The 26,151-nt window shown below is 40.3% G+C and overlaps 1 protein-coding gene across 2 annotated transcripts in view; it reads right to left on the reverse strand.

Moving 5' to 3' along the window:
• Window positions 1-25,176, reverse strand: part of CDS1 (CDP-diacylglycerol synthase 1) — a 67,443-nt gene extending 42,267 nt beyond the window's left edge. The window contains exons 1-2 of one of the 2 annotated variants that reach the window (XM_038582238.1): window positions 25,022-25,176; window positions 4,102-4,229 (exon numbers count right to left, since the gene is read on the reverse strand). In XM_038582238.1, coding sequence (XP_038438166.1) covers window positions 4,102-4,229; window positions 25,022-25,138 — 245 coding nt within the window. In that variant the 5' untranslated portion in view covers window positions 25,139-25,176. Of the gene's footprint in view, window positions 1-4,101; window positions 4,230-13,851; window positions 13,891-25,021 lie in introns of those variants that run through there. The other variant, XM_038582239.1, reaches the window with a different exon arrangement.
• Between the last annotated feature and the right edge of the window lie 975 nt (window positions 25,177-26,151).

Raw genomic sequence — 26,151 nt, forward strand, 5'->3', positions numbered from 1 at the left:
CAAACAGCATTGATTCACTTACTTAGAGCTAAATTAAGTGTAAAAATTATGTTAGCCAAAGAAAGAAATGATTTTTTGTTCAGCATGATTGAAGATGAATCACCAGGCTAGGCAGTGAAATGGTCAATGTGTACATGTGCACACCCCACCAGGGTTATTCAGAAGGGAAGAAAAGCCCTCTGAAAAGATGCTCTATCCTTTTGGGTGGCAGATAAAAACAATAATGATTTTATTAGGATGGTTTAGAGAACACAGCTTTCCAATGAGAAAAAGTAAAGAAAGGTTAACACAGAAGTGAAACTGCAGAGCATAGTGGTTTAACTGAAATTTCAGAGGACACGAGGTCGTCAGTCACTAAGGACAAGGCCACTTCCTTCACTTCCTTCTAGTTCTCAAAGTAAGCTGCTGGTTTTCCTCACTTAGGGACAGGAGCCTGAAGTACAAAAGCATTTCCACATCTGTGGGCCTTCTCATGTTCCTTAGGGCAGAGCTTCTCTGCCATATGCCTGGCTAGCCTGAGAACTAATCTCCCTGGATCCTCTGGGTGTCAGTAAGGGCACGGGGTGCCCAGTGGCCCTCCCTCCATACCCAGGAGACTCACACTCATCCCCAGCGTATTTTACAAGTACTGTCACTCTTTCTGTGGCCATGTCATGAAAAATGTCAGCAGCCACTATGTAAAACCAAAAGGATTCTAATAATACCTATAAATGCATGGTATTTCTGAATTTAAAATTCCTTTCCCCCTGTTTTATTCATTCTACAGTCCTTTTATACTGAACTCACAGTAAAGTTTTTTTTTAAGACTTTTCTGGGTTTTATTAATTCTAATGATAGCATTGAAATTATGTTACAAGAGATCTGGATTCACCTTATAGTAACATACATACATATATGTGTGTATACACACACATATACACACACAGTGTTCAAAGCACAGGCCTTCATTGTCCTGTCTATAGAAAGAAATATTAGCTGACTTCACCCATTTGTCAAATATTGATTGCATTCCCTGCTTTCAATCACTCTCCTATACAGTCTAGATATTTCTTAAATATGCCTTTTAGGATGTCATTTCTGCACTCAAGTTCTAAAATGCCAACAACACTGAATTGAAACTCTTTCATCTAGCTTCCCAGGTTTTTTATGAAGTGGTCAAATTGTACTTACCCAACTCTATTTCCCTCTACTGTGTAACAAACTATGTAGACTCACCAATTTCTCATGAGACTGTAACTTTTAGGGCTGAACTGAAGTGAGTAGAGAGTCAAAAAATGCTACAGCTGAGAAGTTCCATTTGCTTTTACAGACATAACTCTTTGTGGATTAATGAATAGACTGGGAACTGGGCTACGTCAGAGGGCTAGTCAGAAGTAAATAAAGGACCAGAAGCCAGTCTCCTGATAATAATCCTGTCTTGTCTGTATGAAACCCAGAAGTGTATTTAGCTCTCCTTTAAAACTGACCCCTCAGACTTGGGATCATTGAGAACCTTCAGAAGAGAATATTATGTAGGTGTCAGAAATCAGTCCCCAGGTAAGGATGTTGCCAACGTCCATCTGTACCTCTGTTAGATGCCTGGCTTTGAACTTCAAAGGATGGTAGCTACTGAGAACCAGAGATCTTAAACAGAAAACCTACTTTCTTTATATTATCCAAAAATTCAATGGTAACTTAAAACCTGAGCTCTCAAGAAACATATCCTGATTATCTTTTTTTTTTCCTGATTATCTTTTATATAGTTTTTTCCCCCTCCCAGAAAAACTATCCTCCTTCAGCAAGGCCAAAGACTTAATTCCCTTAATTATTTTAACGGATTCCCCAAATCTCCTAAGAATACCTAATACAAAGTTAAGCCAGTAAAGGAACATACTTAAAACATATATATCCATTGATGCAGTAACTGAAAGTCATCTTTTAAGACAGAACCACTGATTTCAAAACAGAGCATGATATGAGAGAGAAAAATCATTGCTACAAAAACCAGACGATAGCCCGATTCTAAATTTAAAACTCGTTATTTCTTTTACCATGCTACCATAATCACATTAGAAAAGTCTTAATTTCGAGTTCAAGCCATCACCTCATGATTGCTTTGGAAAAAGGAACTCAGAATCAGTAAAGAAGAACTGCATTCAAGTCTCATGTCTCCAAGACTTACATGAGCTAAAAATGAAATTTCTAAAAAGTATATAATTAAGCAGCATCCTTAAAAGTGATTATGTAAAGTGGTTATATGCTTATTGCTCAAATCATTCATGAGATGTACAACGTCTTACTGTACTACAAATATTAAGTGGTTTTTACTTCAAAAGTAATGGTAAGGTTTAAAAACTTATTTTCCTAGTGGCACAAATATCACGAGTCATCAAGAATCTGGGTTGGCAGGCAGCCTGGGGCTGGGGGGTTATATATTATGCATTATTCATTTTTTAAAACCAATTCTTTTATAAACAGCACAATACCTAGGGTCACAATGTGGTTCTATCACTTACTAACTGCATGACCCTCGTATATAACATTTCTGTGCCTCAATTTCCTCATTCATAAAAAAGGTTTATATGACTGAACCTGTGTTACAGGGTTGCTATGAGAATAGTCAATATGTGTGAAGTGCCTGGAGTAGTGCACATAGTATATATTCAATAAATATCAGTTGCTATTATTTGCTATTGTTACTTTATGCCAGAAAAAAAAAAAAAGAAAAACACCTCATCATTAAGGAAAATCTACTATAAATGACACAAAGGAATCCAGCATCATTCTTATATAATATCAATATAAGAAAAATTTCAGTTCTGAGATAGACCTGATAATACTTTAAAGCAAACATCTGTGAATGATCTCGGAAAAACTGAGATCAATAATGACTGAAATACTAATCATGTTTTCAGTAACGAACAGCAAAAAGTTGTTCTATTGGTTAAGAAATATGAAAACTCCTGTTTGAACCAATTTATTCTAATATGATTATCTGCTAGGAATCAAAAACAAAAAAACTCATACAACATTTATTAGATACAGCTAACCAATGGCTTGTGTTTTGACCTATGGATAGTAAATCAATTTAGTAAGTCACATCCAGCATTTTTTGTTCAGCAATACAGGACAATATTAAACAAAAGAAATCAGAGGGCATCACACAGTAATAGCAAGAACTGCTTCGTAATATTTTTGCAACACCTAAAATACACATTTGTATGTCTCTTGGGATGTGGTGTAAAATGTATCTCTTACTGTGTGTCACAGTCAAAAAAGTTGGAAAAACACTCTTCTATATCAACATTTAAGATTTCATACATTAATCTGGATAAAAGCTTATATTTATTTTGCTTTTATAAATTTTATAATTCATATTACTAAGGCATACAATGGAGGGCAATATAAGAGTAGCTCAAATTTGCTGATGACCAAACATTCAAAACTATAGTAAACATAAAATGGTAAAGGGTTTGTAGAGTTTGGGCTGATAATTTTAAACTCAGTTTAAAAAAAAATGATGAGGGATCCCTGGGTGGCGCAGCGGTTTGGCGCCTGCCTTTGGCCCGGGGCACGATCCTGGAGACCCGGGATCGAATCCCACGTCGGGCTCCCAGTGCATGGAGCCTGCTTCTCCCTCTGCCTATGTCTCTGCCTCTCTGTCTCTCTCTGTGTGACTATCATGAATAAATAAATAAAATCTTAAAAAAAAAAAAATGATGACCTATTTTCACCTGGCATTTGAAAAATGGGGAGCAGAGAAAACAGAATTTTCATAGATGTTCCAATACCAGAAAAGGTAACTTGATGTGGTAAATGGATCATTCACTGGAGAAATCTGACAGATTAGGGCAAGAGTCCCAGGTCTGCATCTTCCTAGCTCTGTAACCTTCCCCAGTTAACCTCTCAGATTTGGTTTTCTCATACTTCACAAGACTGCAAGGATTAAATGAAAGAATGTACATCAAGCATTTAGTACCATGCCTCACATATGGTGAAAAGGTAAAAGCCTTCTCTTTCACAGCTCCAAAACTTAGAAAAAGGGAGATTTATTACATCGACCAGCATTAACCTCACAACTTCTCTTGAGCACCCATTATAGTCATCTTCATTCAATCATACCTTGAAGATAAACCAGACAGAGCTTTCTTGAGGATCTCAGGGGTTCTATCTGAAGATGGTGGAATTTCTGGAATATCAGAATCTGGTCTGGAATCCAAATCTCCATATCTGTCATCAATATCTGTTTCCTAAAGTTAAAGAAAAAAGAAAATCACTTTGCAAAATTGAAAAAGAAGAAAAAAGCACGATTGCCAAAGCATTTATTTATTGTTCAGTGTATCAAATCTTAGTTATATAACTTGAAACAAAGAAACAACTATTAATTTATCTTGAACAACCAAGCACTGTTGTACTTCCCTGTTAGGAGAGTTTGATGATCTTTGCTAAAATCTGTCAATATAAAGGATTAATTTGAACAAAAGACACAACTAGAAACTTCCTATATTATCTAAATCAGAAATTTACCAACAAGAATCAAGTGTTTGTTGTTTGGCTATTTAACTGGGAGAGCATGGTGTTATTTCCATATAAATTCTGATCAACTGTGCATAGTCCCTTTTTTGATTACAATCAAAGCACCACCAACAAAAGCAGGATCTTACACCAGCAGAGCAATACATTTGTGTGTGTGTGTGTGTGTGTGTATACCTGTTTTTTCATCCATAAAACAAAAGCATTTAATATAATACTGAGGACTTAGTAAAGTCAAAGAAATAACAAGCTAATATTATGATTGAACCAAAGCCTTCCATTAAGTAGCTTACCAAATAAAATTTTAGCCTTGGGGGAGCATTTTCATTTTTCATAAAGCAGTAATAAACTTTTGTTTACTAACTATAACTTTCATATTAAGCAATTATTAAATGTCATTATTCCAAAAATGATAAATGAAATACACATGCTGAATTCTCACTGTAAAGAGTCAGTTGTCTCCAAAGTAGCTTATACAGAGAGAGATGCGGACTAATAAACCACGAGCCAGAACACCCCCCGAAAATCTCAAGGCATCTGCTCTCAGTCCGACATGCCATCAGGTCTTTGATATCTAGAATGATGGATCACTTTTTTTCCCCCTTTTCCCTGCTACTCTTTTTTAACCTTCAATAATACAGTGTTGTAGGTGTGGTATGAGTAGTAGTAGAGATAGTGACTAATGGATGTGACTCCTGAAGGCAACATCATCATGTTGCCAAAAGAGCACTAGACTAGGAATCAGAAGTTGCCAGTACTAATTCTACTTCTGCTCTATTACTGTGATGAAAGGCAAAGTACTCGGCCCTTCGGTTAAGAAACTCAGCCCTTGGTTTCCCCATAAAATAAAAACATTGGACTAGAATTCAAATTGTGCCCTCCAAACACTAAAGCTCTCAGTAAGCCACTTCAAAGTCCACTTGGCAATAATGGTGATATGACACAATCCCCCAACCCCGCCATGCACACATTCTCAAAACAGCTGCCCTGCTTTTATTTTTATTATTTACCCTTCTAATTTCTATTTTATACACCTTAGAGAAACACAAAATGAAACACTTAAGATTTAACTAGGCTTCTTCAATTCCATTCCAGTAACTAAATAATGAAAGATAATTCCAAAATAATGACATTTCATTGAGCAATGTTACTCAAATACTTCAGTGAATGGCAGACTCTATGAATGGCAGACTCTATATTTCTTATATGGGACCCGTTACAAGATACCAAAACTGGCACACACACACACACACACAAAAATGAGTGTAACTGGAGATCATGGGAAAGGAGTAGTACTTCAGTGATCAACTAGAGTCATGAAACATTGTGCCTGCTGAATGAAGGTACTTAAAATGTTTGAGAAAACCAAATTAGGGGCTTCTTCTCAAGCCTGTAATTTAAAGGTGATGATCCTCCACTTTTCATCATAAGCCCTGTTCTCTCCCACAACTTACCAGGGTATCCAATGGTATCTAGCCTCTTCGTCTCTGTGAACTCATGATTCTCCAAAGACCTGCATCTCTAGCTTCCAACATGCCATTTCTGAGTGGGTGGGCTTTCCATGAACATCATCTCAAATTCAACATAAGCAAACTGACTTATCTTTTCCACACTAAACCTACTGCCCTTTCTGTATGTCCTACTCAGGTAAAGACACCACCACCAAAACAGTTCAACAATTAACTCAGGTTTGAAACTTGGCTATCAACACCTGCATTTCCTTTGACCAAAACTCATTCAGTTAATACTGAACCTGTCATTCATCTTTCTCCCTGTCTTGATCCTTACACACTGCTCTATCCTTGCTGAGCATCCTCTCTTGCATAGCTCATCCCCTTGCCCTCTGTCCTGCCTTCTCTAATTCATTTTTTAAAAGATTTATTTATTTGAGAGAGAGAGAGAGAGAGAGAGAGAGAGTGTGTGTGTGTGTGTGTGCGCGCGTGCATGCAAGAGCAGGAGGAGGGGCAGCAGAGGGAGAATTTCAAGCAGACTCCACACTGAGCATGGAGCTCGATCTCACAACCCTGAGATCATGACCTGAGCTGAAATCAAGAATTGGACGCTCAACCAACTGAACCACCCAGGCAACCCTCTAATTCATGTTCAACACAAAAAGAATCTTTCTAAATTGCAAATCTGATCTTACTACTCCACAGCCTAAAATCATCAGGATAAAGTTAAACTACTTAGCATTGCTTTTACTGTTTTTCATGACGGGACCCTGCTCTCCCAGCCACTCTTTGATGACTGCCCAGTTTCACACAGTGCCATACTCTCTTGAATCCAGATGTTTGTTCTATGTATAAAGTACAAATTGTACACTTTTTCTCTCTGGATCCCAGTTCCAATCTTCCCTTCTCCATTTCTCAAACCTAGCTATTGCCCATTCATCCTCTGACCTCAGCTTTCAGGTCATTTCCTTTTGAAATGTCTTCCCTGACCCCCTAGCTAAAGGTTAGCTGCTCTTCAACTATGTTCCCACAATCCCCTTAATTTTTACCTATTAGTTTACATTAAAATTATTTGTTTTCTTATCTTCTTTTTCCAGTAGTCCAAAGGCTTTGTGAGAAGTGGAAATACTGGCCTCATTTTTGAATCCCAAGACGCCAGGAGAGGAACTTGCCCAGTGGCTGACATTTATTTATTAGACACTACATAAATATGTCGAATAAACTGAGTCTGTCAACTCATGCTAATATTTAAGATTAAAAATAAGAAGTTCTCATCTGTTCTTGCTGAGTAGTCTTGGCCAAGTTACCTTGCATGAGACCTCAGATGCACTTATTTACATGAATCGAAGGCTGCTGACTATGAAGGACTACTATTTTCCAAATATTAAGTTTTAATGAAAATATGTCTGGGAAATGATGGCTCAAAGTTAAAAAAAATAAGTTTATTTTCCTGTAAATTTAATTTCTACAGAAGTATATTTAGAAAATAAGAGCAAAAGCACTTTAAAAATATTGATTTATTTACTGCTCACATTACCATAGAGGTAGATAAATAATCATTTCCATTTTCTAGGTGAAAAAATTTAGGTTCCAAAAGGCTAAGTGCCCAAATTTTACACAGCTTTCAGCAATATAGCTGGGATTTGAAACCATGCAGGAGGGAAATTTAAAGGACAGTTCTCCTACAAATTGATCTATAGATCCAATGTAATCCCAATAAATATCTCAAAAGGGTTTTTTTTGTTTTTGTTTTTGTTTTTCTTTTTTTGGTCGACATGTATGGGCTGATTCTAAAATTTACATGAAAAGACAAAGGACCTAGAAGAGCCTAAGCATCCATGGAAAAAGAACAACGCTGAAGGACTAACACTACCTGTCTAAGTGTTATTATAAAGCTGTAATCATGGGACATCTGGGTGGCTCAACAGTTAAGCATCTGCCTTTGGCTCAGGGCACGATCCCGGAATCCCAGAATCGAGTCCCACATGGGGCTCCCTGCATGAAGCTTGCTTCTCCCTCTGCTTATGTCTCTGCTTTTCTCTCCCTGTGCGTCTCAAGAATAAATAAATACAATTAAAAAAAAATAAAGCTGTAATCAAGCTGTGGTATAGGTATGAAAGAAAAAATGATCAATGGAACAGAATAAGGAGCCCAAAAAATAAACCCACACGTACACAGCCAACTGATTTTCAACAAAGTTGAAAGGTAATTCAATATATGATGCTGGAACATTTGGATGTCCATATGTAAAGAAAGGGAAGTGAAAGAACTTTGGTTCACATCTCACACCATTTACAAAAATTAATTCAAAAGACACTCTTAAGAGAATGAGAAAACAAGCCATAGGCTAGAAATCAAGTAAATCAGATACCAAGTAAAGGTCCTGAATCCAGAATACATAAAGAGTTCAAAATATAATTTAAAAAATCATCTCAAAATACATGGGCAAAATATTTGAATAGATATTTACCAAAAGCAATACATGATGGCAACTAAATGAATGAAAAAATGTTCAGCATCATTAGTTATTAGGGAAATCCAAATCAATATCATATAAATACTACTACACATTGAGAAACATGGCTAAAATTAAAAAAACAACAAATAAAAACATACCAAATGTTAGAGAAGATGTGGAGAAACTGAAACTCTCACACACCACTGACAAGAATGTAAAATGGTAAAAACACTTTGGAAAATAGTTTGGCAGTTTCTTTTTTTTTTTTTTTAAGATTTTGTTTATTTATTTATAGAGACACAGAGAGAGAATGAGAGGCAGAGACACAGGCAGAGGGAGAAGCAGGCTCCATGCAGAGAGCCTGACGTGGGACTCGATCCAGGGTCTCCAGGATCACACCCCAGGCTGCAAGCGGCGCCAAACCGCTGCACCACCGGGGCTGCCCAGTTTGGCAGTTTCTTAAAAAGTTAAATATACACCCATTATATGACCCCATCATTCCATTCCTAGGTATCTGCCCAAGAGAAATGAAAGTATATATCTACACAAAGACTGTACACAAATGTTCATGGCAGCTTTTTTTTTTTCCCCCCATGGCAGCTTTATTTGAAATATCTCCAAACTGGAAATAAATGTCCACCAGGGAAAAGGACAGGTTGGGCTACATCATGCAAAGGAATACTACTCAGTAATAATATGGATGAATGTCACAATAAGTACACTGAATAAAGAGGACTTATAAAAATGTACATATGGGGTACCTGGCTGGCTCAGGTAGACCTGAGATGTGAGATGTGAACCTGGCTGGTTGGTAGACCATGCAACTCTTGACATCAGGATCATAAGTTCAAGCCCCACACTGAGCATAAGCCTTGTTTTTTTTTTAAAAAAGTACATATGTATGTTTGTATGCATACTTGTATGTATAGTATTTGCTTTATATAAAAATTCTAGAAAACACAAACTCATCTGTAGTTCCAGAAAGCAGATCAGTGGTTAACTGGATTTGAGGGGGTAATTACAAAAGAGCAGGAGCAAACTTTTCATGGTGATGGATATGTTTATTTATTATCTTGATTCCGGTGATGAATTCACACTGTTATACACGTTAGAACTTACAAAATTTTGCAGTGTCTGTATGGCTTAGTGTATGTCATTTATAACTCATGATGACTCCTGAAGAGCACACAAGAGCCAGTGGTCAGGGAAAGAGAACCGAAATACATGCCAATGCTGGGGATTCAAGGATAGGAAGGAGGGAATGGCTCCAGTCCATACAAGATCATGCAAAAGCTCTAAACTAATTATGGTAAGCAGCAGTTTAGAATTCAACAAAGGATAATATATTAAATCACTCACACTTTCCAATCCTTTTATATCTGATTCCCTAAAAAGTCAGTCAGTCAGGGTCAGCTTCTCCACTACTGGTTCCTTGAGGTTCATGTCGATCCCTGTACTAATTCAACATTAAAATTGCAACTAAGTAAATGGAAACCCTCAAGTGTGCTTAAAAGGAGGAGGGCTTTTAAAAATCATGAAGCTATAAAAATGTATATTGTGAAAGATCACTGTAGATCATTTTTTGAAGGCACGTATGAATTTTCTCAAAAATATATTTCTTTCTCTATAAGATGAAAATCCCAACTCCAATTTTGGAATCATAAGCCATCTGCAAACACATTTGTCCTATATTTCAGGCTGCATTCCTCACTTCCTCTCTACATTATTAGTCCTTTCCCAAGGATATTATACACATTCATTCCACAGTTGTTTTACTACACTTCCCTGACAAGAAGTCTCTTCTTTCCCTATTGAACCTTCTCATCCTGTGAGCCAGCCCATCAAGCAAAGTTTACTGATCTTGTTCTATTTGGTCTCCTGTAATTCTCCCATAAAAGTGATCTTTTTTTAAAATTTCATTACCTTTATCTTGAAGTCAGGTGATATAAATTATTGTAAGATTAACAATAGATTATCTTTATTCCTGGGGTATGTCTTATTCTATGAGTGGGGAAGGTAATTATAAGTAAAACAGCTTGGTGCCTGAAAAAAAATCTTGATGCTAAGCAGTTCTTACTTGAAAGAATATTAGGTTATATTTCCAATTTCAGCATCTTCTTTTGGTTCCTTCATTGTGTCCACACACACATGGATTCCTCTTCTTCAAGGACAAGAAGTGAACAGAGGACAGAATTGCTTATATCTGTGCTGGGGAGGGAGACTAAACTGATTTATTTCCTGGTGAGTCAGCAGTACTGTGAACTAAGAGTGAAGAGTGGCGTACAGGGGTCTTCAAGACCTTTGTGATGATGATGAATGTTTTACATTCTACAGATAGAAATCTGATTATCTCAGTGACCTGCTCTATGGTCCTATCCTATATTTACTATGATTGACAAAGCCTCTTTGCCTTTTCCAAATTTGAATTGAAAAGAAAAAGACAAAAAAAAAAAAAAAGAAAAGAGAAAAGAAAAGAAAAGAAAAGAAAAGAAAAGAAAAGAGAAGAAAAGAAAAGAAAAAGACTGGTCCTCAAATCTTTGCAGCCCTGTTCTAATCACCCACTGAAGGAAAGAGGTGACTTATTATACTCCAGTGCACCATGATACTATTCTGATCAGGCATTACATCACACTATTTAGTAGGTCCAATGTCAGGATCAGAGAAGATTCAATATGCATCAGCAACACATAAAATGCCTTGATGGGGTGCCTAGGTGGAGCAGTCCATTAAGCATCTGATTCTTGGTTTCAGCTCAGGTCGTGATGTCAGGGTTGTGAGACTAAGCCCGGAGTCAGGCTCCCGCTAGGCTTTGAGTCTGCTTAAGACTCTCTCTCTCTCCTCCCCCACCCCGCCCCCACCTTCCCACATGCTCACTCTCTCTCTCAAATAAATCTGTAAAAATGATGCAAATCTGATTCTGTCAATCACCCACTTAAAATCTTCCAGAAACTTCCCATTGCTCAAATCCAACCTCCTCTTACTCTCCAGCCAGGGCTCTCAGTATGTCCAACCTGCCACTCATGCTCTGTGGAACTGAACTTCTTGCATGCGCAGAAACAACAGTCTTAACTTCTTGACATTTTCCACTTATAATAATGTTTCCTCCTCAGAGCATAGCTTTGTTGGCTAGCATCTATTTATCTTGAAGGTCTTAGGGCTTTTTTGTTTTGTTTTTTGTTTGTTTGTTTGTTTAAGGTCTCAGTTTTGATATCACTTCTAGAAAACCTTTCTTCAGGGAGCCTGTCATAAGCTCCCTGAAGAATAACAAGGGTGCCCAAAGATGTCCTCGTCTTGAGGAACCTGTGAATATGTTACGTCACAATGCAAAGGAGAATTAAAGTAATACATGGAATTAAGTTTGCTAATCAGCTGACCTTCAGATGGGGAGATTAGCCTGGATTATCCAGGTAAATTTAATATCATCATAAGGGTCCTTCAGGTGAGAGAGAAGAGAGGAGAGTCAGAGTCAGAGATGTTATGACAGAAACAGAGGTCTCAGTGATGCTGGCTTTGAAGATGGAGGAAGAGACCATGAACCAAGGCATGTAGGCAGCCTCTAGAAGCTAGAAAAGGCAGCAAAACAGATTTTCCCCAAGAGCCTCCAAAAGAAACACAGTCCTGCCAACATCTCAGTGTTAGCCCAGTGAGACCCATTTTGGACTTGTGATGTCCAGAACTGTAAGACAGTGGATTTGTGGTGATTTGGCAGTAGCAACTGGAAACTAAATTCAGAGCCCCCCAGCCCAGTTGTGCTGCTCATGCCCCTCAAGCAGCCTACCTCTGCCACAGCCTACATGACACGTAGTGAGGTTTCTGGTTTGCCCACCAGAGTCTTGCCCACTATGGCCACTCCTACAACAAGGAGCCCAGTGAGTGTGTCCTGAGGAAATGGTAACTAGTCATCTCTACCCCCAAATAGAATCAAGCTGATTCTCCCAATCTATAGTACCTTTGTTTTTACTTTTTTTTTTTTTTTTTTTTTTTGCCATTCCTAGAATGCTACCTACAATATTCATATCCAATCTACTTTCCAGGCCTCTTTTTTTTAAGACTGTATTTTTAAGTGATCTTTACATCCAAAGTGGGCTCAAACTTACAACCCAGAGATCAAGAATTTCACATTTTACCACCTGAGCCAGGCAGGTGCCCCTCTAGGCCGGTTTTAAATCTTTGCTAAATTTTTGGCTCCTTCAGATTTTCCCCTAATGACACCCAATTCTATTACATATTAAAATCTTACTAGATAAATCTTATTAGATCTTATGGTTTCATTTATATGAGTGTTAAATTCCAAATTAGAAATAAAGATCTCTAAGGGCAAAATCCATGGGATAATATACACGAGCTCAGAAATTTGAGGAGTTTTATTCAAATGTGAAATATTACTATTATCACAAATTTGCATTCTATCTGAGATCATATTAGTGCAGGGCTCTCCGTAGGGCTTAGGGCTAAGAGAAAGAATGCTTACAGCTCATCTTGCTTTTTGGAAAGAAAAACAAGTATATGCATTAAGAGTGATTAAATTTGTCCTTGGATATTTTCTGCAATGTGTGAACCTTGACTGGATCTTGGTTTGAAGGGAAAGGGTAGAGAAAGAGAGGAATCTCAAATAGACACTTGGCAGCAAATGGGAAAATATGAATATGAACTGTTTGTAGATAAGAAAGTTATTGTTAGTTGTTTTAGATATGATAATGGTATTGTGGTTACAAAAGACAATGTCTTCAAGAGATGCATGATTTAATATTAGGAGTGAAGGACCATGAGATCTGCAACTTATTTTCAAATATTTTGCTCATTAGCAAAATATTTGCATATGCATATATGGCAAGATAGAGCAAACCTGGCAAAATCTCAACAATTGTTAAATCTAAGTGCTGAGTGACAGATAATCACCATACTAGTCTTTTAACTTTTCTACATTAGAAACTTTGTAATAAAAAAAAAAAACTTTTGTAATAAAAATCTAGGAAAAAAATTCAGAACTACACAACACCAGGGATATAAATATGTTGTAAACCTACCAAAAGAAGGAAATACTAAATAGAAAATTCAAGCTGTGGTTAGTTAGATGCCTACGGGGTTCCTTATAATCATGATCCTTTTGTATCAATTCTATATTTATTAATAACAATCAATATAAATTATTATAAGGAGCACCACCACATGCAGAATTCCAGGGGGCACCATCTACACTAATCCCTACATGAATGGTGTCCCAGAGTTGTTCAAAGACAACACAGAAACAGTTCATGTACGAACACAGTAAATGGGTGAAAATAAAATAAAAATAAAAACCCTGAAAGGGACAGGAAACTAATTTGATTTTCCAGATCTGGATTTTTGTCTTTTGAGGTAAAATGTTAAGCCTCAGATGAGCTTAATAAATATTTGCTGCCCCAAAGAACTACATTGTTTTCAAATTACCTGCTTAGAATAGGAAGGTGGCATTGAGCCCAATCTGAGCTGCCAAGGTTTGGTTTCACCTGGGACAGACAGTTGATGAAGTCAGATTGGCTTTATCAGCTTCACATAAAGCTCTTCAATAGCTGGCCATAGGTCCTGGCAAATAAAGGCAACAGCAAGCACAGCTAGGAAACAGAAAAGCAACACTGCTTTCCTAGCCACCAAGTTAGCACAAAGGAACTTTAAATTTCCATTGGTATGAGCTCCTCATGTTGGCCTAGATTCTTGTTTCTCTCTGTGCATTCCAATTTTATATTTAAAAGAAAGCTTAATAATGTTGATAGTTCTGAGTCTTAAGCAAACAAACATTCAATGACATGACATGAAAAATAACTTTGACCTCTCCTGTGGATAAGAAAACTAGTAAACAATTCGAAAGATAACTAAAATTGGCATATGATCAATAACCAATTAGTCACTAATGAAATTACTTTCCTGGAGTCACTTCAAAAATCTGACATCATTCTCATTAAAAATAAGTTCTGAAACATCTCCCAACTAAATGAATCAAAATATAAATGCCTATAAAGTAAAAATGTATGACTTCTTCTCCTAATCAATCACAAAAATAAGTGAAAAAGAAACTATTTTGGGTTTTGTTGTTTTGAGAGAGAGTGTGTATGGTGGGGGGAGGGTGTGCAGAGGAAGAAGAGAGAGAATCTTAAGCAGGCTGTGCCCAGCGTAGAAGCTGACATGGGACTCAAACTCATGACCCTGAGATCATGACCTGAGCTGAAATCAACAACGGGATGCTCAACAGACTGAGCCACCCAGGCGTCCCTAGAAACTATTTTGTTTGATTTGAATCCAGGTACTTAAAATCACAGATTTATAGGTTTTCAGTTAAAAGGTTCTAATTGAACAGAAAAGCCAAATTAGTTTTAAAAAAATCACACAAGGGGTAATAGTTAAAAAAAAAAAAAAAAAAAAAGGTTCCACATGGAGGTTGTGGCTAGTAAAGGGGAGCACATGTGGAACAGTGTGCATGGGACAAGGTCCCTGGGATGCTTGTATGTGAGGCTGCTACTTAAAAAAAATTTTTTTTACTATTTATTAATAGTAAAAAAAAAAAAAAAAGGTTTTAATAGTAAAGTAAAAAGTATCTTAATTAATTTTATAAATTTAAGACCACATACCTAATTTCCTCCTTCACATATTCTTACAAAATTTAGGGTAAATCCCAGCTCTTAATATCATATGACCTTGGGAAAGGAATTTCGGTTTTCTCAGGCATAAACTAAGGCTATTTCCTGTCTACACAATTGTTAAGAGATTCAAACTGGCATTATGTGCAAGTGAGTATTTTGCAAACTATAAATTACTTTATTACCTTTATTCCATATGGCTAAAGTCCAAAGTCCAAGAAATTAGTATATATCCTACAATTAGTTATTGAACAACAAACAAATCCTGGCCTCGCCCCTTTTCTCAAAGGTATAAAGAGCCACAAAAAAAAAAACTTTTAATCAGAACTTCAAACAAAATATGCATCCAACAAGTATTTACTGAATGCACAGAAACAGACAAGCCTCATAAAACATGTCTGCATACAAATTCTTAAATGACCTATTTTCCTTATACTGGACCAAAACCTGTATTTTTTTTAAAAAGACATTCCTAACTACAGAGTAAAGGAACACAAACAGAAAACAACTTTATTTTTACCTGTGCTATCTATGAAGAAACGTGAAGGTCTGTTTTACAAAACTGCATATATATTAACATAAAGGATAATCACACTTTACATATATACATTATTTTTCTTTATGAGATAATTTTCCAGAGTACTACTTTAAATTGTCCGACTTTTCCCTAGTATATTTATGACAAAATATTGTTTGCATCAAAAAGTCCACTGCAGTACACATCCAAAGCCTGATAAAACTGATGACATCATATGATAAAACTTCTCAAAATATTAAGAAAATAAACCGTTTAAAGACAAGATCACAGGGCAGCCTGGATGGCTCAGCGGTTTAGCGCTGCCTTCAGCCCAGGGCCTGATCCTAAGACCCAGGATCGGGTCCCACATCGGGCTCCCTGCATGGAGCCTGCTTCTCCCTCTGTCTGTGTCTCTGCCTCTCTCTCTCTGTGTCTCTCATTAATAAATAAATAAAACCTCTAAAAAAAAAAGACAAGATCACAAATAGTAAATAAAAATTCATATGGCAACACCAGGATATTCTTTAGATGTCCCAAGAAAAATATAAAACATAATTTAAAGATATGAAAAGAAACTAACACCCCCTCACCTCCACAAAGTTTACTGACTACATTAACAGGACTTTAAAATGTGCCTGTCTACATTAGCATAACTTTCCTATTCCTGGACACTCGGTCTGGAGATCACTGTTCACCAAAAGAACTTCTGAAATACACATCAACTCTTAAATGGGAAGCATCAACAAAGAAGTTTCTTTCTAAGATTCTCTGAACGCTTGCCTTAAAATCATTACATGGCTGTTGCCACCAATCCCAAACTGTTACTTGTGGTCTTTACTCATTCCTAAACAGTCCAAAGATCTGCCTCAAGCCAAACTTCCAATTCTCACTAAAATCCCACTCTGCCTTTCCCACTCCAAGACTCTGCCAAAGCTCTATTGAGGTACTGTTCTCCCTCAACACAGGAAGCCATAAATTCACATTTACCTTATCAATTGATTGGTTGGTGATATTTTAGGAGCCAGCAAGCAAAAAATGTTAAATAAAATGAGTGTGCTGCAAACGACAAAAGAATCATGGAAAATTACTTAGGTGGTAATATCGATTAATAATTAATCAACAATTGGGGAATATTAGTCTAAACAGTATTCTAGATGTCTATACACAAATATTAGTATTTATTAGTGGCCTAGATTTTAATGAAAAAAAGGGAAATGTTTACAGGTGATACCAAGACAACCCATAGAGAAGTGTGCCAAAATGAAGATTTTACAGAAACACAAGTTCCAAAACTAAAAGTTTATTTAAAACAATATTAAAGTTATTAATGAAAGAAACTACACACATCTGAAATGAGGAAGGACAGAAATTAACTGACCAGACTGTTTCACCCTCAACTTCACAAGCCAAAACCTGTATTGAAGCAGCAGCCTCGGGGCACCTGGATGGCTCAGTGGTTGAGGATCTACCTTTGGCTCAGGTCATGATCCTGGGATTGAGTCCCGCATCAGGCTCCCTACAGGGAGCCTGCTTCTCCCCTGCCTATGTCTCTGCCTCTCTCCCTGTGTCTCTCATGAATAAATATTAAAAAAAAATTTTTTTTTTAAAGTAGCAGCCTCACATACAAGCATCCCAGGGACCTTGTCCCATGCACACTGTTCCACATGTGCTCCCCTTTATTAGCTACAACCTCCATGTGCACCCCCTTCTTTCCCACTTTTGGTCTAGGAAATCAGGTCTTAGCTTGATTTCCAATTGCTCCATCTCTCTCAATCCACTCAGAGCTTCAATAGCTCACTTTGGCCTTCAGTCCACTTCCTTTGCCTACCCTAACTTGTGGTCAGTCACTTCAATTTGCTCTTGTTGATTTGTTTGTTCTTTTGGCATTCTTGACTTGGCATTTCCAGGCCGAAATCACACCTACTGCCTTTCTTATTCTCAGCCATTAAATGATGGCTATTCCTAACACATATAGTAGTTGTGAGAAACAAAGTAAGACGTTAGGGGTGAAGAGCAGGCAGGCCCAAGATGGGACACTTTGACTTGAAGATTTTTTTGAATTAAAAGCAATCAAAACCCAGCAGACAGGAAAAGTCTTTACCTCAACCGCATAAAAGAAATTAGATAGAAGACCTACTCCAGGTAGAGAGCTATCACCACAGAGAACTATATTATACTACACACTAGGTATGATAGGGAGGGACCTAGATACGCCTGTTTGATCAAAGTCCTCCATGTCCCATTGTTTCTCAGTGGCCCAGCAAACATTTCGTTTATCGAACACTTACTCTTTATCATCTTCCTGTGATATTGCATTCCTTCCCTCCAAAATCCCAGATCCCTACTCCCTTTCTCCTTATATACCAATACACCCTCTTCTCTTTGTGTACCACGTATACCTCACGTTGCTTGGCTGTGGAATTTCCATGTCTGTCTCGATTCCCTGTACATATAAAATTGAATTTTATATTCTCTTGTTTATCTGTCTTATTTCAATCTCATTCTTAGTCCATCTAGAAGGACCTTGAAGAGCAAAGTCTTCCGCCCCAATAATGCAAAAGTACTCTGTGAACTCTAAATCACTCTACAAGCATCAACTACTATGACCAATAACACTGAGTTAAGAACTATGCTAATTTGGTACATAGTAAATTTGTTTTATTTTAGTTCAACTGAATCTGCACTGAGTGATAATTCTACCAGTTGCCTCTCAGTCATTTCATATCACACTCCTTAAAATAACACTCTAAACAGATCCCAGTCAGAGATGATTTCTAGTTCCAGCTCTGCTGCTTGCATTAGGTCATTTTGGGAAATAACAACCACACTCTAGACCAACTTTATTATTATTATTATATATGTTAAACATATAACATAAATATATAATAAAATATATAATATATATTTAATTCTATATAAAATGTATATATTTATATACGAGAGAGAGAGAGAGAGAGACTGTGTTGAATTAAATTACTTCAAAGATCCCTCAAAGCTCTGTGGTTCTCAGACTCTACTGAGAAAAGTAAAAGCAAAGATACTAGCCAATAGGATCCAACAGTACATTAAGAAAATTATTCACCATGACCAAGTAGGATTTATATCCGGGACACAAGGCTGGTTCAACACTCATAAAACAATCAATGTGATTCATCATATCAGCAAGAGAAAAACCAAGAACCATATGATCCTCTCATTAGATGCAGAGAAAGCATTTGACAAAATACAGCATCCATTCCTGATCAAAACTCTTCAGAGTGTAGGGATAGAGGGAACATTCCTCAACATCTTAAAAGCCATCTACGAAAAGCCCACAGCAAATATCATTCTCAATGGGGAAGCACTGGGAGTCTTTCCCCTAAGATCAGGAACACGACAGGGATGTCCACTCTCACCACTGCTATTCAACATAGTACTGGAAGTCCTAACCTCAGCAATCAGACAACAAAAAGACATTAAAGGCATTCAAATTGGCAAAGAAGTCAAACTCTCCCTCTTCGCCGATGACATGATACTCTACATAGAAAACCCAAAAGCCTCCACCCCAAGATTGCTAGAACTCATACAGCAATTTGGTAGCGTGGCAGGATACAAAATCAATGCCCAGAAATCAATGGCATTTCTATACACTAAGAATGAGACTGAAGAAAGAGAAATTAAGGAGTCAATCCCATTTACAATTGCACCCAAAAGCATAAGATACCTAGGAATAAACCTAACCAAAGAGGTCAAGGATCTATACCCTAAACACTATAGAACACTTCTGAAAGAAATTGAGGAAGACACAAAGAGATGGAAAAATATTCCATGCTCATGGATTGGAAGAATTAATATTGTGAAAATGTCAGTGTTACCCAGGGCAATTTACACGTTTAATGCAATCCCTATCAAAATACCATGGACTTTCTTCAGAGAGATAGAACAAATTATTTTAAGATTTGTGTGGAATCAGAAAAGACCCCAAATAGCCAGGGAAATTTTAAAAAAGAAAACCATAGCTGAGGGCATCACAATGCCAGATTTCAGGTTGGACTACAAAGCTGTGGTCATCAAGACAGTGTGGTACTGGCACAAAAACAGACACATAGATCAATGGAACAGAACAGAGAACCCAGAAGTGGACCCTCAACTTTATGGTCAGCTAATATTCGATAAAGGAGGAAAGACTACCCATTGGAAGAAAAACAGTCTCTTCTAGATGGTGCTGGGAAAATTGGACATCCACATGCAGAAGAATGAAACTAGACCACTCTCTTGCACCAGACACAAAGATAAACTCAAAATGGATGAAAGATCTAAATGTGAGACAAGATTCCATCAAAATCCTAGAGGAGAACACAGGCAACACCTTTTTGAACTCGGCCACAGTAACTTCTTGCAAGATACATCCACGAAGGCAAAAGAAACAAACGCAAAAATGAACTATTGGGACTTCATCAAGATAAGAAGCTTCTGTACAGCAAAGGATGCAGTCAACAAAACTAAAAGACAACCTACAGAATGGGAGAAGATATTTGCAAATGACCTATCAGACAAAGGGCTAGTATCCAAGATCTATAAAGAACTTATTAAACTGAACAGGAAAGAAACAAACAATCCAATCATGAAATGGGCAAAAGCCATGAAGAGAAATCTCACAGAGGAAGACATACACATGGCCAACACGCACATGAGAAAATGCTCTGCATCACTTGCCATCAGGGAAATACAAATCAAAACCACAATGAGATCCCACCTCACACCAGTGAGAATGGGGAAAATTAACAAGGCAGGAAGCCACAAATGTTGGAGAGGATGCGGAGAAAAGGGAACCCTCTTGCACTGTTGGTGGGAATGTGAACTGGTGCAGCCACTCTGGGAAACTGTGTGGAGGTTCCTCAAAGAGTTAAAAATAGACCTGCCCTACGACCCAGCAATTGCACTGTTGGGGATTTACCCCAAAGATTACAGATGCAATGAAACGCCGGGACACCTGCACCCCGATGTTTCTAGCAGCAATGTCCACAGTAGCCAAACTGTGGAAGGAGCCTCGGTGTCCATCGACAGATGAATGGATAAAGAAGATGTAGTCTATGTATACAATGGAATATTCCTCAGCCATCAGAAATGACAAATACCCACCATTTGCTTCACCGTGGATGGAACTGGAGGGTATTATGCTGAGTGAAGTAAGTCAGTCGGAGAAGGACAAACATTATATGTTCTCATTCATTTGGGGAATATAAATAATAGTGAAAGGGAATATAAGGGAAGGGAGAAGAAGTGTGTGGGAAATATCAGAAAGGGAGAGAGAACATAAGTACTCCTAACTCTGGGAAACGAAGTAGGGGTGGTGGAAGGGCAGGAGGGCAGGGGGTGGGGGTGAATGGGTGATGGCCATTGAGGGGGGCACCTGACGGGATGAGTACTGGGTGTTATTCTGTATGCTGGTAAATAGAACACCAATAAAAAATAAATTTATTATAAAAAAAAGAAAAGTAAAAGCATTAAATACTTTGATCTCCCCTTTTCTGCTTTTCAAAATGTTTCTATATCCACCCTCCATTCCTTCTTTCCTTTCCTTGGATACCCTAATCTACTGTACTCTCTACACAATGTCTGTTTCTTTTCTAGGCCTGCCCATCCTCATCAGCATCTTTACTTTCACTTGATTTCCTTCATACAAATAACTATCTTCCCTCCTTTGAAAAAGGAAATTTTCACTTGAACAACTTCTCTAGCTGCTATCATATACCCCCCTTCACTGCCACTTCCTGACATTAGCTACCAGTACTTCACCTCTCACATTCTTTAACCTAAAACCTTGGCTTCTACTAGGATCTTTTACTAAACTTAGTGTTCTCTGCCTCACCTTTATTCCTAAATACTATTAATGATATTCTCTAAGCAATCCCTCTTCCTTCAGCTCAGAGGACCTCATTATCTTGGTTCCTTCCCTACATCTACAACTCTGCTCTATACATGGGCACCTCCCAAGGTTCTGTTTTCAGTTTTCTCCCGTCACTATTCTAACCAAAAGTTAACATTTCAGAGGCCTGACCTTTCATCTTAATTTCCATCACCACCTTGAATCACCTCTCTTATTCTAGAGAACGACAAACCCTGCTCAACCCAATTCACTCATGCTTACCCTCAACCTGCAAAATTACCCTGAAATTTCTGCTTCTTCCCTTAAAATCTCTTTAAATTATGGATCAAAGTACATCTGCCAGCAGGCTCTTACTGTATAACTCTTACTGTGATCACTCTAGTCTAGGTCCCATAACCACCATCTAAAATATACATTCTCTCTCAACCCTTTTTTTAAATTATTTATTTATGATAGAGAGAGAGAGAGAGAGAGAGAGAGAGAGAGAGAGGCAGAGACACAGGCAGAGGGAGAAGCAGGCTCCATGCAGGGAGCCCGACGTGGGATTCGATCCCGGGTCTCCAGGATCATGCCCTGGGCCAAAGGCAGGCGCCAAACCGAGGCGCCATCCAGGGATCCCCTCTCTCAACTCTTATTTCCCTATCCCTACCAGACCCACTACAAGCTCTCATCATGTCATATCTAATACATTTGCAATACGCTCCTATCTGGTTTCTTTGTAGCAGGTGTCTCCAGCTTCCAACATTTTCTCCAGACTGCTGCTAGAGTGACAGGCTAATGTCTCTGCAAAAACATTCCAGTGACTTCCCAGGGTCCACAAAATAAAGCCTAACCTCCTTCACAAGACTCTCAATCTCCCAATTTCACCTCCCAAATATACACAGTTTATGCTCCAGGATTATCAAACAAATTTCAGTTCCCTATGCTTTGAATGCTGACTCAAGAAACAATTCCTCACACCCTTTGTCTAGAACACCCTGCCCCAACTCTTGCACACCTGATGAGTCCTCAGGCATCTTTTCATTCCAAGCTCAACCCTCACCTCCTCTTTAAAGCTTTACGTGTTGTCTCCAATATAGAGTCCAAGAAGACCCCCTATGCTAACAATGAGCCTTGTTGAGACTTTTAATATATCTAACTCATCTGTCTCCTGGGAGTTTCCTTGAGGAGATGGTCTTGTCATCTTTCAAGTATTACTCCAGCATTTAACAATTGGAAACACTACCCTGCAGTAAGACACACTTTCACTTGCTCATTCTCTGGAGCACAGAGCCTTCTCTCAGCATGTCTCCAGGTCCCGAACAATGAGAATGTCAAGTTACCAACACTACTATAAAAAGATTACTAAATGGTATGGGAGTGTACCAGAACAGTAGAATATAATGCACCTCCTCTACTTCATTAATTCCCCAAGAGTTCTACCTTCACGTCGACTTGAACGGAGAGGGGACTTAAACAGTTTAAATGGACCAAATATTAACTAGCCTCTGATGTGCAAACTGATTTTAAAACAGCCCTTGACCTGGAAATACAGGTGCATTCAAATATACACCCTGATAAGAAAGGACAGATAGGGGATAGAGTTCAATTTCTCAGAGCCTGCCCAGTCAAGGGTTCCTTGTGATAAACTCTAAAAGTGCAGCAATATTTTAGTTTGAAAATGCTCACTGTTGTCTAAGGAATCTTAATAGACGGCAACATCTACTCTCAGAAAACAAAATCCAGCTGGGTATGTATTAATGAAAACCAACAGCACCGTATTTATAAATAAATAAATAAATACACAGTGAGGTAACCCATTCACAGATAGCTAGAGACAACAGTTCTAATGAGTTAAATCAAACCACAGTAGTTTCCATTTTTAAATACATTAGGGTGTTAAGAAGCTAAATTAATTCAAAAGTTATTTTATGCATGACTTCCTGAACATGTTTTCTCCGATTAAAAGCTTGTTAGCTTCTGCCGGTATTAAGTAAGTCAACACCGGGAAGCGGGTATTTCCTTGATTCTAAACTATACCAGTGCTAAAACAAAACAAATCCCAACCTAATTAATTCTATTTTTGGTCTAGTTTCCAAGGCAGTCTTCACAAAGACTATTCTCAGCTCACTGTTTCTAGCTTTGTAACACCAACCTTCAGTAACTGGAAACTGTTATATATTTTGTGTAATTCCTTGACACATATGTTCTATCATAGATTCTCATTTTATTCCTCCTTGTTATCAAGAGTAGAAAATAAAAGGATCTGTCATCCCACTGATTCTAAAGTTTCATTCCTGAAATCACTGTTAAATTGATTATTTCATGATACCCCGTCATGTTCCTACCAGGACTTTATAACTTGGGTACATCAAGTTCATCAACATCAAGTTGCAGGTGGAACCCTCCCCAAATCAGAACTGCCAGTGAGGCTCAACAACAGTACAAACCGGAAGAAAGGGTTATCAGGAAATACATTCTACCTCCAAAAGGCCACTGACTTGACCTTGGGCAATCCACTTCACTTCTGTAATTCAAACGGCAGTATCTGCTCTAGAAAAGAAGGCTTCTAGGAATAGTTTTAAGAGCTTCGGGCTTCTAAAATACAATGGAGCTGCATAAACAGGTTTTATGAAACAATCTAGTTTCCATCTAGTTTAAAAGGTCAATTTCCATCTAGTTTAAAAGATCATAAAAGTGCTTTGTTTTCCCAAAAGTCCTACTTGGACCACTCTATTGTGGAATAAGCTGAACCCTGACTCTTTTTCTACCCTTTAATAGAATGGGAGTTCAAAGTCTTCATGAAGGGGAACCCTGGGTGGCGCAGCGGTTTGGCGCCTGCCTTTGGCCCAGGGCGCGATCCTGGAGACCCGGGATCGAATCCCACGTCGGGCTCCCGGTGCATGGAGCCTGCTTCTCCCTCTGCCTGTGTCTCTGCCCCTCTCTCTCTCTCTCTGTGACTATCATAAATAAATAAAAATTTTTAAAAAAAGTCATGAATTAGCATATCAGGTCAAATGAAGCCCGCTATAGACGGAAGAGCTGCCCTGTCCTGGACTCCAAAGAAGCTGGAGGAGCACAACTGTGTCACGTGTATGATACTCTCAACCCTCCCCCGCGCCCCCCCGCCCCCTCCCCCCTCCAAAATCTATCATTCAGAGAAAGGGCAGAGGAAACGGGGGGGGGGGGGGGGGCGCCATCAGCGAAGCTTCCAGCGTCAGGATCCGATGACCTGTGAGGAACGAAGGCGCACGTCTTAACTTTAGCCCTTCCCAACTTTATTCCTCTGCGGAGAAGACGTGCTGGGCGGCAGCTACGAGGGTGGCGGGTTCCATCCCGCGTCTGGCCTCGGCCTGGGACGCCGGGGAGGGGCCACCGCAAAGGCAAAGGCAATGGCAAGGAGCTGAACCGTCCAGCTCTGCCGGGCGGCGGCCGTGGTCCCTCCGGGCAAAGCCCCGTGTCTGGTGCCCCGGTGCCCGGGTCCAGCCCCGCCTGAGCAAGGAGCAAACAGCGCCAGGCCGGAGGGCGGCGCGGCGGCCCCAGCCTCGCCCCCGCGCGCCCCGGGGCCCAAGCCAGGACCCGGCCAGGGCGCAGGTGCGCGCCCCCCGCGGCTCCGCTTACTTTGTCACTGGTGCTCTCGGTTTCGTGGTCGCCGCCGGCCGCCTCTCCCTCGCGGGGTGGCGGCGCCCCCGCGGCCCCGGGGCCGGGGCAGCCTCCCCGGTGCCTCAGCTCCAACATCCCCCGCGCGGCCGCCGCGGCCTCCGCCAGCGCCCCGAAACCCGAGCTGCTGCTCCGCCACCCGGCAGGCGCGCCCCGACGTGGGCAGAGCCGCGGCCGCTCACACGCCCCCCGCCGCCGCGCCGGGTCACCCCCAGAACGGCATCAACGAGCGAGCGCTCGAGGCCGCCCCCGGAGAGCGCGGCGCCGGCGAGGGGCGAGGGGCGAGGGGCGAGGGGCGAGGGGCGAGCGCCGGGGCCCGGGGCGGCTCGGGGCACCCGGCCCGAGCGGAGAAGGCGGGCACGCCGCGGGGCTCGGCCGCCGTCGCCAGGTGCGCGTCTCCCGCAGAGGCCCAGGTGGGAGGAGAAGGAGGGGCGGGGAGCCAAGGAGGAAGCGCCGCCGCCCCAGCGCTCCACCTGGCGCCCGCCGCCCGGCCCCGCCCCGCCCCCCACACCTCGGCCTCCCGCAGCCGGGTCACGCGCCGCAGGCCCCGCCCCGCCCCGCCCCTCCCCGCCCCGCCCCTCCGCGCTGCACTGCGGTCCCCACGGCCCCGCCCCCTCGCGGAGCGCTGACGTCACGGCCCCCGCGGCCCCCCCGCCGCGCCCGCCGCCAGGTGGGATGAGCCCCGGGCTTAGCGGAGAAGGTAAGAGCTCGCAGGCTCGCCCGCGAGCAGCCGAGGGGGCTGGAGGGGCTCCCGGGGCGCCTGCCTGCCTGCCTGCAAGTGCTCCCGGCACCCCGCACCCCCGCCGAGGGCTCCGCGGCCGCACCCCCCTCGCTCCACCGCGGCCTGGCGGAGCCTCAGAGGCGTCCAGAAGCAGAAACTTGTCCGGCAGGATGAACGCGTTGACTTCGCGGCATTTGAACCCAGGGTCATCACCTTGAAAACAGATGCCAGGAGATGCGTCTACCCGCACGGGGCGTCCTGGAGTGGACTGGCCAGGTTCAGTGACAAACCCAAGCTCTGCCTCCTAGAAACTCGAGCGTTGGATCTCACAGAGTTCACTGCCTACGGGGTCCAAGGAGAGATCCCAGAC

Source organism: Canis lupus, chromosome 32 (assembly GCF_011100685.1).
Source record: "Canis lupus familiaris isolate Mischka breed German Shepherd chromosome 32, alternate assembly UU_Cfam_GSD_1.0, whole genome shotgun sequence".
Taxonomy (NCBI): domain Eukaryota; kingdom Metazoa; phylum Chordata; class Mammalia; order Carnivora; family Canidae; genus Canis; species Canis lupus.